We start from the raw sequence: 12,878 nt of genomic DNA, 5'->3' as shown, positions 1-12,878 counted from the left end.
AATTGGGTCTCTTTCAGATTTCACTGTCAAATATCAGTTTACTTTGGGATGGTCATCTTAAATTTTAAAACAAAGGCAAAAGTTTCAGGAATTCATGCTGTCTTTTGAATGATTCATAGCCCCTCGTAACTTGGAAACAAAACAAAGGAGGAAAGAAATTTATACCAAAGCATTAACCTGAGCCAAAAGCTTGATACTTTTATGTGATGAGTTTTTAATAGCAACTAAGAAGATTCTCAAACTCCCAGGTACTTCTTTCATTTATTTATTTTTAATGCTTTTACTGGATATGAGATTGACATTGTTCTTTGGGACAGAAAATCTAAGAGCATCAGTGGGGCCTGATGATTATAATCAGACTTTGTATCTGCATGTCTCTGTTCAGTATACGGATAGCTTCTGCATACACTATTTTATTGAGCTTCACAGCATCCTCACTGGATAGGCAAAGATATCCATCCCCACTTTGCAGGGGTGAATCTGAGGGTTGGGGAGTTAATGACAAGTTCACACACTTAAGATTCAAATCCAGTCTGTGAAACTATAAACTCCACGTGATTTTCAGTATGTCAGGTTTAATGTATCAAAACCATACTATTTTTCACGTAGGTTACTCACAATTGTGGAGAAGTGTAATTTAGAATACGGCATTGTCTTTATTATTTGTTTGATTGGTTTATCTTATTCTCACTATGAAAGATGTTCATTGTCAAAAATGTAGAGGAGACAAACACAAAGAAAGGAAATTAACATTACGCATAATTTTACCATGTAAAGATACCCACTCGCTAACATTTCATATATATCTTTCTCAGTCTTTTTCCAATGCACTTACGTAATTTTTCAAATGTGCTCATTTATATACCAGTTTGTATACTACCTTTTTTGCTTGGCAACAGATAACACTTCTTCATGTCACTGAATATCCTTCTAAATCATTATTTTAATGGCTGAGTAGTATTCAATGTATGGTGTTGAATGTATGGTAAATATTCAATGTTCATTCTTAAACATGAATAAAGTAACAGCTAATATTATTAAACACTTTCTGGTGACACACGGAATTTTCACATCTACCCTGTGAGATAGGGACTGCACATACCCCCAGTTTAGAGATGAGTAAACTGAGACTCAGAGGAGTCAGGGAACAGCATGAGGCCACGCTGTTGGGAGCAGTCTAGCTGAGAGCCACTCCGCAAGCACTAGGAATCTCCAGTTGGTGGGAAGAGAGGGGGAAATGGGAAGATGTTGGTCAGAGGGTATAAACCTTCAGTTTTAGAACGAATTAGTTCTAAGGATCTAATGAATCCCCAGATGACTTAATAATACTGTATTGTGTACTTGAAATTTGCTAAGAGAACAGATTACAAGTGTTCTCACCACTAAAGAAAAAAAAAGGTATCAATGTGACGTGATGGACATGTTAGCTTGATTATGGTGACCGTTTCACAGCATGTGTATATATCAAATCATCACGCTGCACATCTATACGATTTTTATTTGTCAATTATACTTCAATAAAACAGGGGGCGGAGAATCTCCAATTGCTGGGTATAGACTTGTTTACTATGAAAAAAATGCTGCGAACACACTTGTAACTACTCTGTGCAGATCTATACTTTTTAAAGGGAAATTTCCCTAGAAATGGAATGAGTTGACCAAACACTAAGCATATTTTTTAATTTTATAAAATGTACTCCGGACTGTCTCCCTGTAAGATACTACAATATACCTAGCAACAGTGTATTTAGACCCATCATTTCTAATCACTCTGATCAACATTGGATTTGTATTTTTAAGTCTGTCATTTTGATACATGACAAACAGAATTTTTAAAATTTTCTTTCTCTGATTAACTAATAAAACTAAATCAGTTGTTTCATATGCTTAATGACCATTTCTGTTTACTCCTTGGTGACATATTTATTTATGGTTTAACAGACTTTTCTATTGAAATGTAAATATTTCCTTATTAATTTGCAAGAGTTGTTTATTTAGTAAAAATATTAACCTGTATCTACTACATCTATAGGTATTTTCCAAGTTCATTATTGCCTTTCAGATTTAAGAATATTAATCATTAAAATGCAAAACATTAAGATATTTATGTTGCCAAATCTACTGGCCTTTTTTTGTGGTCTTTTCCTCTCCCTTTATATTTCATCTTTATTCAGTAAGTATTAAGTGGCCGGCCACCATGTGCCAGTTTTCTATATAAGGGATTCAGAAAGCTCTGTCCCCCTAGAAAAACGATATATTTACCAAAAAATTTTACTAGGTCCATAATTTTTCTATTTAAGTTGTAATGCATCTAGATTTTATTTTGATCTATGCTGATATTTGTGAGACGGATTTGTCTCAATTCCATGTATTGAATAAGCTTTTCTCTCTACAATAATCTGAAACACTCCCTTATTACATACTAAATTCTTATGCACACTTAGATTTGTTTCTAAAGTTTAAATTAATTTAAATCAACTCCAGTTTAGAGGGAGGGTATAAATCAGTGGTAGAGTGCATGCTTAGCATGCATGAGGTCCTGGGGTTCAACCCCCAGTAACTCCATTAAAAATAAATAAACCTAATTACCTCCCCCCACAAAAAACAAAGCAAAACAAACAAAAAGAATCCAGTTTAAGTTCTGGTTTAAATCAACCTTAATATAAATAACATAGGGCATTTAATTAAAAAAATCTATAATGCATATGATTTGTTTGCAATGAATTTATGGTTTATTAAGTTCAATCAATTAAAAATGGCATCAATACTATATGATGTGGGTTTAGAGCACATTCTTCCATAATATTCTGTTCAAAGTTTTTCTTTTTCTGCTCAGTCTCTTTACGGCCCTCTTGCTTGTACATCTGCCCCATTCTCCTTATTTATTCAGACCCAGTGATTGATACTGAGAAATGTTTCACTGAGTTCAGAAGAGACAGAAGTCTCTGGTGTGGAGAATCATCGAGGACTTCAGGAAGGAAGAGGGACTTCATAATGTCTCGGGGAGAAAATAAGGTAGATGTGAGCAGGGAAGCAATGAAATACTCCCTGGGCCGAAGGGCAGGTTTGAGTGTGAGCCCAGGGGGCAAAGCCATCCTGTAAAGGACTGTACTCTCATATTTATTATTCACCTGAAAGGGTTCAAAATGGCAAGTTTCCATATGTGCATATGTTGATTCAAGCATAATGAATAATTTTGAAGGATACATACCAAAATGTGAATGGTAGTCATTTAAGAATGTAGGGTAATGGGTCATTTTACTCCTTATTTATATTTGCTCTATCTTTTTGATTATAATGAAAATATTAATTTTTTAATAAAGTTTTTAAACGAACTATTTTTTAAACAGATTTAAAGACACATACTACACAAAGTCAGAGTGGCGATTAGGTTTAGCCTACTGTTAGCTCTTACACATTTACTATTGCTAATATCCATGACCAGATCTTCAAGCAAGCAAACTCCACAATTTGATCAATTAACCTTAGTTTCTCTATGACTATTAATAGAGTCTATTAGACTGACTAAAGCTGAAAACTCCTGGGTACTATAATCACGTACTTAACTAATCCACAGAAAAGGTTCTGGAGCACTCCTGACATGGAACTCAGTAGAGCTGAGAGTCAATTATGACCTATCTTTAAAACTTTCATTTAAAGTCTGTAAATATAGCTCAAATGTTATACTCTATAATTAGATGGCTTTGGCTCTTAAAATATATTGAAGCTATACTTAATCCATTTTCTTCACAGCTCTATCCATTAAAGACAAGTATAAATTCAGAACTTATTTGATTTATTTTAATCACTCTGTTTTCATGCAATCAAGAGCCAAGGCTCATGTACGGAGCCTAGATAACAGTGGAGGGGACCAGGCTGAAGAGCTCCTGAGCACAAGAGAAATGACTCAGCAGGAACGCTGGGGAGCAGGAGAGAGCTTGTACTCAGAGAGGTTCAGAACAGCAAGGAATGTGTCTAGAGGAGCTGGTAAAAATGTAGGTTCCTTTCCATCATTCACTCGCATAGCATACACCCCCCAAACTTCCTGATTCAGCACTCATGGGAATCTGCGGTTTTTTTATCGAGGTATAGTTGATGTAAAATATTATGTTTCAGGTGTATAAAGTAGTGATTCACAATTTTTAAACGCTATACTCCATTTACAGTTATTATAAAATATTGGTTAGATTCCTTGTGCTGTACAATATATCTCTGTAACTTACTTAGTTTGTAAATTCGTACATTTGTGTATGGGTATATATATATATATATATACACTTTATTCATTTGTATCTCTTAATCTCTTACCCCTATCTTACCCCTCCCCTTTTCTCTCTCCCCACTGATAACCACTGGTTTGTTCTCTGTATCTCTGAGTCTGTTTCTTTTTTGTTATATTCACTAGTTTGTTTTATTTTTTAGCTTGTCTGACTTATTTTGGTAGGCATAATACCCTCCAAGTCCATCCATGTTGTTGCAAATGGCAAAATTTCTTTTTTATGGCTGAGTAGTATTCCATTGTGTATATATATCACATCTTCTTTATATTCATCTGTTGATGGACACTTAGGTTGCTTCCATATCTTGGCTATTGTTAATAAGGAATCTGCATTTTTTTAACCCCTGATTCCTGCAACCCTAGAAATTTACAAACCACTCTAAGGATACAGAGAATAGATTGGTGGCTGCCAGAGGCAGGAGGTTGAAGGTGGGTGAAAGGGGTGAAGGGGGATCAAAAGGTACAAACTTCCAGTTACAAAATAAATAAGTCCTAGGCATGTCATGTACAGCATGGAGACTATAGTTAGCAATACTGTATTGTACATTTGAAAGTTGCTAAGAGAGTAGATCTTAAAAGCTCTCACCACAAGGGAAAAAAATGTGTAACTATGTGCAGTGATGGATATTAATTGGACTTATGGTGATCAATTCACAATATATACATATATAGAACCTCAAACTAAAATAGCATTACATGTCAATTATACCTCAATAAAAATAAATACATACATACATACCTGCATACATACACACCTCTATAAGGCTAAGAAGAAGTGAGGAAGGCAGGATGTGTAACAACACTCATGAAATGCTTACTATACACCTTGTACCAGGCTGGGTCCAAAAAGTCTCGGTCTAACTGACAAAGACGGGGAAAGGAGACGGACCAGATGTGGGCAATACCCACCCATGACTCAAGCAGTTTACTGAAGATTTCATATAACGTAAACAAATCTTGTTTCTGTTCCAGAAAAGAGACTAAAATTTAATTTGTATGTATTTCCCTTTATTTTACCTTTACCCAGAAAAAGCATTGGCATTGAGATTTTTTTAATAAAAGCTCTAATTTTTAAGTACCATGAACAGGCATCTTTTTTTAAAGTATTCCTTAAACTAGATGTATGGAGACATCCAATATAAAGATTATGCAAATATCAAACAGATTCCACTGGGGGAGGGGAAGATGGTGCTGGCCAAAAATAATGCCATTTGCACCAAGGCTGCTAATCAAAGATCCTGTCAGCATGAGTTTATTTCACGAGTCTTCTATGATAAGGTGATAGGATTTATTTTTCTCGTTTCTCAGATTTAACAGACAGCACTGGGGAAAGTTTGGGGGTGTATATCCCCACTGGGCTAACAGAACAGTTCTTCATTTCTGTCTTATGCCTCATAGCTTATCACGCAGGGCGACCTGCTTTCACCTCTGGTTACCCCAGCCCTCTGCTCTGCCAGCTCTCCCTTCTCCCAGGGAAGATGGTTTGGGGGCTGCGAAATTGCAAATCTATGACTCAGAAGCAGGCATGTGTAAGTCATTCACTTCTCAGGTTCTGCCAAAATCCTCAGCCCCTGGCAGCCCTATTGCCAGACCAGTCCCCGCTTGTAGGTTCAGCCCAGGTTTCTGGAATGAATCCTAAACACTGGCAGGAGAATTTTAAGAACTTTAGGCCAATGATCTGAGACTCCCTCTCTCCTGGGTCCTCTCCCCAGGGTCCCAACCACATGCTGAGGGCATGTCAGGAACTAGGAGGTGGACTTTCAGACACTGTGACCTGCTTGCCAGGCTGGACTGGACTCATTTGTAACAGGCTGTCAGCCTGCTATGTGTCAGACTCAAAAAGGATTTGTAATTCCTGCAATCGAGGGATTCAAGTCTAGACTGAAAAAGAAAAACAGCTGTATAAACAAATGATTATAACACATATAAAGCTCTATGTAACTACAAGCACTATCCTGGAAGTACATGTGAAGAACACAAAGGAAGACTCCACAGGATGCATCTGGAAGAGCAGCGGAAGGCTTCACGGAGGAGGTGACGTGGGAGGAGAGGCAAAAGCACTGTAGACAGCTGGAACAGCAGCACATACGAAGACGTAAAAGTATTAGAAAATGGTACGCTTAGGGAGCAGAAAGGAGTGTGTGGACCGGAGTATATGGAACATCAAAGCCAGGTTAAGGAGTGAGTGAGCTGGCGGCTGCCGGGGGCCACGGGAAACTTGAATGGCCCTGGAACTACAATAAATAGAGACACTGTTCTTTCCAAATTCTCACTTAGGAAAGATCCTAGGAGAAGTTGATCAGCCAGAGCAGAATTGCCTGGAAAGACGCAAGATGCACTGAGAGCTGCCCCCGGCAGTCCCCACCATTCAGCCCTGATGGGCTCGCCAGCCTCCACAGAACTGAAAACAGTACTCAACAGGATTGGTTTGAAGGCACCAAGTGTTTAGCGGGTGTGTCAGTGTGTCTATCTCACTCAGTGGTACTTACCAGAGTACTCAGGAATTATGCTGACGCGGTAATAACAATTCTAAGTCCCAACCTCAAGCGTTTTACATGAACTAATGCATTCAGTCCTCATAACCACCTGTGAGGTGGATACTACTGTTAGTCATCTCCCTATTTCGGGTGAAGCAGCAGAAGCACAGAGTGGTCAAACAACTTTCCAAAACTCACACAGCAAGAGTGGAACTGGGCTTTTAACCAAGGTAGATGGTTAAAGTCTTCACACTAAGGTATCATGCGATTCTGACATTCTGAGTTTCTACTTTATCCTCTGGGCAGTGGAGAGCTGGCAAGTTTAGGATTTTTTTAAGCCACAGAGCAATAATTTGTGTATGAAGATCACTCTGGAGAAATTTCAGAAGATAGAAGAGTTGGGAGGGGCTGGACCCAAACCAAGAATGGGGGCCACCTACCTCATCAGAGCAGGTGACAGAGCCTGAGTTTGCAGAGGAGGGAAAGACTGAAGGGTGTCAGAAGGCCAAATCGCTGAGATCTGGAAGCATGGCTAGTGAGTGGTGACAGAGATGGAAAAATCAAGGCTCTGATGTTCGAATAAATGAGTGAACAGTGTTTTCTTAGGGAAAGACTTGTTCCTTATCATGTTGAGCTTGAGGCCCTGGGTGTCACCAGATAAAGGGGTTCGGTGAGCAAGTAAAAGAGAGAAACAGAGCTCCATGGAGACCGGGAGTTGGGGGTGAGGTCTGGGAGACTCTGTATAAGTGATGTCACTGAAGGTCCAAGGGGATGGAAAGCAAGGGAGAGAGTTGGGGCAGCAGAGGGGCCCTGAAGGCCAGCGTTTAAGCCAAGGCAGAAGAAGCAGGGAAAGAAACTGAGTAGTGATTTGAAAGGCAGCATAAGAGGTAGGGGGAGTTGTGCAAAGCAAAGGAGGAAAAAGTTCTGGAAAAGAAGAAAAACTGCTGTGTGAAATGCTATTGGCGGACCTGATCAGATATGCTGACAAAGGGCCTCTGAACAGGCTGGAAAGACTTTCTAAACCCCCCACGACTGGCTTCCTCCCTCCTGTCCCCATCCCTACCCCCCACCTCCCTACACGCCTGGCTAGTCCTAGGGGCAGGACTAACCTCCAGGCCCCAGGGGTTCCAGCCTTGGCTTTCACAGCTCCACTGAACCCTCCACAAGCTTTCACAGGACTCCTGTGTCCTCCACTAGGAGAGAGATACAGACATATTTCATGAAAACCATACATGTCCTCTACCTTTGTGTTTTGATCCACAATTTTCTTCAGATTTTTCAGCAGATGATTATTTGGACCACCTTCTTTCTCATTAACATAAACTATCCTGTCCAGGTCAGGAAAGTTCCGGTTCAGATCTATTCCCTGGGCATTGCTTCGACCCACGAACCAGTCCTTGAGCTCACCAGGCTAAAAAAATATCAGAGGAAAGTCATCAGTTTATTATCATTGCTACCATTATTTAAGGTCTTCATTAATGATTTTTATAATAATTACTTAAGATTATTCATTTCAATAATCTCTTCCTACAATGGCATTTTCACTTTCTTACTGATACACACATGAAGGTATCAGGTTTAAAGTATTTGTCATGGATATTTTGATAACATTTTCAATAAATAATACTTTAAATATTAATAATTATAATAATTCAAAGATATTTAACATCAAACTACAGAAACAGTCCATATGAGTTAATAATAGATGGTGCGTCTCATAGCACACCACTGTGTACTTGGTTTAAGTAAAATACTCACTGCCTCTGAAATCCACAGCAATCTACTTTTAAATATTCAAAAGAATAGTTACTAAAGGTCAGATGCTTAAAATGAGTTTCACATAAATTATTTACATATTAATAATATACCTCTCTCATAGTCTCTGTGAAAAAAAATATGAGCTCTAGAACTTTTGTTTCAACTTTGTAAGTTGAAAAATTTCTGTTCAATTTTAAACCCTTCATTTCACGAATGATAGAATCTGAAAATTTTAATAAATTTCCAATATTCAGGTAAATTCCATAATGAAGATTTCCTTGTTTTGCTATTAAATTATACTAAATCTATAGTATAAATTCCCATATTCCTAAAGTCATGTAAGCTCAGATTGTGCAGAATAAAATCTTAAATTGTGCAGAATAAAAACCTGTAAGACAGAAAATAGCAATGATAATTTTGTGTCCATCCGGTCTTATAGATCTGAATATCACCTTAAAACAGTAAATAATTTCATTCTCTAAGTTACTGTAATTTGTCGCTCACAACTTTAGAAATTGTATGAATGTTGTATTTACAGAAATTCACTATCTGGGTTTCTTACAAGGCCAAACTATCAGGTTACTGTATCTTATATTTTTAAAGTGCAAATCAACTTCTTAACTGTAGATTAACTTACTAAATACAGACTTTAATTTGTTCCCATAAGAAAATTATTTCAAATTGTAACAAGGAATAAAATGTCCTCCACCCCTGTCCAAACAAAGAAGGAAGCACGTATCATACATCTTCTCTGAAAACATCATTACTTTTCAGCTTCTCTAACAGTAAAGATGTATCGAATTGGTTTTTGTTTAGAAATAGGAGGGTTTTGTTGTTGTTTTTTTTACTTTATTCATCATATAAAAGCAAGGATTAAACAGTGAAACGTTATGTAGCCAAAAATCTTTATTCCTTGGCTCCAGTAGAGGGCGCTATAACATCGCCTAATTCAGAGTCAACAAAGGCCTCACTCTTCACTACATGGCTGTAGGTTATTTTTTCAGACTTCTAGATTTTTAGAAAGAAATTTATCTAGTCGCAAAGGTGAATGAATAAATGTGATTTACTTAACAATGAAAATAAAGTATTAATTAAATATTGACTTAACAACAAAATTTCTCATTTGCAATCTCTGCTGAAGAAACCCACCCAGTACCCCTTACCTTCGGAATTTTTTCCTTATCAGCAAATTGAATACCTCACCACTTACACCCTCCCCTGCACCCTGCCAGCTTCGTGCGCGCACATTCCTTATAGATGAGCACACAGACGAGACAGACGTAAAATAACGCGAGCGCCCTGCTGTGGGCCGCACCCACCTGGGATGCTGCCTTCTCAAAGCCGTCTGGGTTGAGGGAAGGCATGATGTGGATCCGCGTGTTGTGGATCAGCTGGACCACTGTCTCATTCCCCTTCTGGTATTCGTTGCACAGGTACTGCGCCAGGAAAATGAGCAGCTCCCGTCCAACGGCCTCATTGCCATGCATGTTGCCGATGTATTTAAATTCAGGCTCACCTAAAACCCCAAAAATAGATAGCATGCAGACTCCATAGCACCAAACACAAGGCAAATGGCATACAGCGCAAAAAGTATCATACAGTTACTAATCTATTACACACAGCTGGTAACTTCTTTGCCCTCCAGAATTGATGCCTAAGAAATCCACCTTAAAAATAAAATACTCCCAATGCCCCTTCGATCCTAATTCTCTCTCCCCAGCTTCCCACCTGTTATGCCCTGAATTGTGCCCTTCCCAGCCCCCAATTCATATATTGAAGCTCTAAGTTCCAATGTGACTATATTTGGAGATAAGGCCTTTAAGGAGGTAATTAAAGTCAAATGAAGTCATAATCCAAAAGGTCTGTTGTCCTTATAAGAAAAGGAATAGACACCAAAAATCCCCCCCGCTTCCATCTCTGTCTGTCTGTCTGTCTGTCCCTCTCTCCACAAGCATGAAGAAAAGGCAATGTGAGTCCACAGAGAGCAGGCAGCTGCCTACAAGCCAGGAAGTGGGACCTCATCAGAAACCAATGCTGCTGGCACCTGGATATTGGACTTCCAGCTTCCAGAACCGTGAGAAAATAAATGCCTGTTGTGGTATTTTGTTATGGCAGCCCGAGCAGACAATCACACTGTTAGGTGGTTAGGTAAGTGGGGGCACCAGGCAGACAGGTGCAGGCGAGGGAGGACGGTCCAGGAGATGGTGGTGTGCCCACCTCCAGCATAAAGAGGCTTTACTTCCTCTAAATGAGAGCCAGCCAGAAACCAGTTAGAACCTGACAGCCGCAACTGTGTGGTAGCGACAAGGACCTAACCAGACATGACCCAGTACTCATTGTAATATAATTACCATTGTGGTTTAGGCCCCCACCCCATGGATTTTTCCTGTGTGCATCATGGGTAAGGACATGCACAAAAGGGGACAAACATGACTGGGCACTCCAGGGGCAAGAACTGTCAATCAATCAAGAGACCACCTCCAAGCGAGAGTGTAAGGGGAAAGGGCAAAGACCATCGCTACCCGCCCTTGGATCAGCCCGCCTCCCATTCTTGGAGGGGTACTTTCCCTTTGCTAATAAATCCTTTAAAATGTTTCACTACACAACACTTTACCTCCTGTCTGAATTCTTCTCTTTCTGGTGAGACAATAACTGGGGTCTTTTCCTTTCCCCTTTTAGGCTAACAATACCACCCCACCCCTAATAATTCATAATAATACATCATGTGCCTCCTATCAATTAAACACAGAACTTTCATGTTTTCTTACTTAGTCTTCGTCAAACATCTAAAAACAGGTATTAGCCATCTTTAAGGTGAGCAAACTGAAGTTCAGACGTGGAAGAGGCCAGGCCTCAGTCACGCAGCTAATGAAGCCAGGATTCAAATGCTAGCCTTCTCATCTAGTTACAAATCTATACTTTTTTTTTTTCCCAATCATAGTGACTAAAAGCATTAACTTCTAGAGCCAGTCTTTGTGGTTCAAATCCTGGCACCAATTATCACTGGCTGGCCTTCAGTAGTTACTTTAGCTCTCTGTGGCTCTGTTTCCCCATCTATAAATGAGATACTAGATTCTACCTCATAAAGTTATAAGAACTAAGTAAAATAATGCATGTAAATGCTTAGAACAGTGCCTGGCAAAAAAAAAGTGCTATGTATTTGCTATCATTATTTTTCGTATTACTTTTACATCATATTATCTTGTCATTACCACACGTAATCTAGCATTCTCTTTATAACAGCCCACTAAAACACAGAAAGGTATTTTTATTATTGTTATTGTAGAAATCAGCCAAAGAGCGTAAGTTCTGCTGAAGGACCCAGAATGCAAACATAAATCATAAATGCCTGTTTCGTTGCAGTTTAGGAGGAGGAATAAAATTGCAGAGCACAGCAGCCAAGTAATCTCAGTCCTCTTGTTCTGCTCCTTTCTGTTTCATCCATCTGTTGTGGGAGAACAGGCTCTTGTCTTGTGCAGGAAAGAATTCAAGAGCAAGGCGTGGTAAAGTGAAAGCAAGTTTATTTATAGAGACACACTCCATGGACAGAGTGCGGGCCGTCTCACTCAGAAGGGAGAGCGGCTTAGGAGATACACAGTCCATATGCAGAATGTGGCCATCTCAGAAAGGCGAGAGGGAGAGAAGCCAATAGGTGTGGGGTGTTGAGTTTAAAGAAAAAGTAGATACACACTCCATAGATAGAGTGCGGGCAGTCTCAAGAAGGCAAGAGAGACAGCGACCACGAGGTGCGGGGTTGATAGGTTTTATGGGCTGGGTAATTTCATATGCTAATGAGTAGGAGGATTATTCCAACCACTTTGGGGAAGGGCCAAGGATTTCCAGGGAACACCCCTCACCACCTACTTTTGGACCTTTTATGTTCAGCCTAGGCACTGTCATGGCACCTGAGGGTGTGCCATGAGGCTCAAGGTCTACTGGAAGTCAGATCTTCTGCCATCTTGGTTCTAACCAGCTTGTCCTGTCCTCATTGCTGTGTCATTCATTCAACAGTTGCACCCTGCCCCCTTTCCTCCCACTTCACATCCAACTGGCCCAATTTCTTCAGTGGGAAAGATTCCTCCCATTTACAAAATCACTAGAACTGCTCACCTCTGGTTAAAAAACACATAAAAGTTGGAATTACCTTTCTCCTAGAAATATATTATGTAAATATTCTTTCATGAGATTCCTGGGTCTGTGCTTTGAGTGACTGCTAACCACAGAAACCATGCCCTGTGTGACCGCTCAGCCTGAGATGAAGCTAATCTTAATCTAAGGATCAGGCAGGAACAAGGTCAGTGCTATTTATAGGCCTCTCGTTTTTCACTTTGAGGGAATGTCTCTAACAGAACTAACCCCAGGGA

At 39.5% G+C, this 12,878-nt stretch overlaps 1 protein-coding gene across 1 annotated transcript in view; it reads right to left on the bottom strand.

The window, feature by feature from the left end:
• CPE (carboxypeptidase E) overlaps positions 1–12,878 on the bottom strand; it is a 118,733-nt gene that overhangs the window by 28,689 nt on the left and 77,166 nt on the right. Inside the window, exons 2-3 of the mRNA XM_010980308.3 lie at positions 9,834–10,030; positions 8,000–8,167 (exon numbers count right to left, since the gene is read on the bottom strand). Of these exons, the coding sequence (XP_010978610.3) occupies positions 8,000–8,167; positions 9,834–10,030 (365 nt within the window). The remainder of the gene's footprint in view (positions 1–7,999; positions 8,168–9,833; positions 10,031–12,878) is intronic.

Source organism: Camelus dromedarius, chromosome 1 (genome assembly GCF_036321535.1).
Source record: "Camelus dromedarius isolate mCamDro1 chromosome 1, mCamDro1.pat, whole genome shotgun sequence".
In the NCBI taxonomy this organism is placed as follows: Eukaryota; Metazoa; Chordata; class Mammalia; order Artiodactyla; family Camelidae; genus Camelus; species Camelus dromedarius.
Note: the sequence above shows the minus strand (reverse complement) of the source record. Positions and strands in the feature narration are given on the sequence as shown.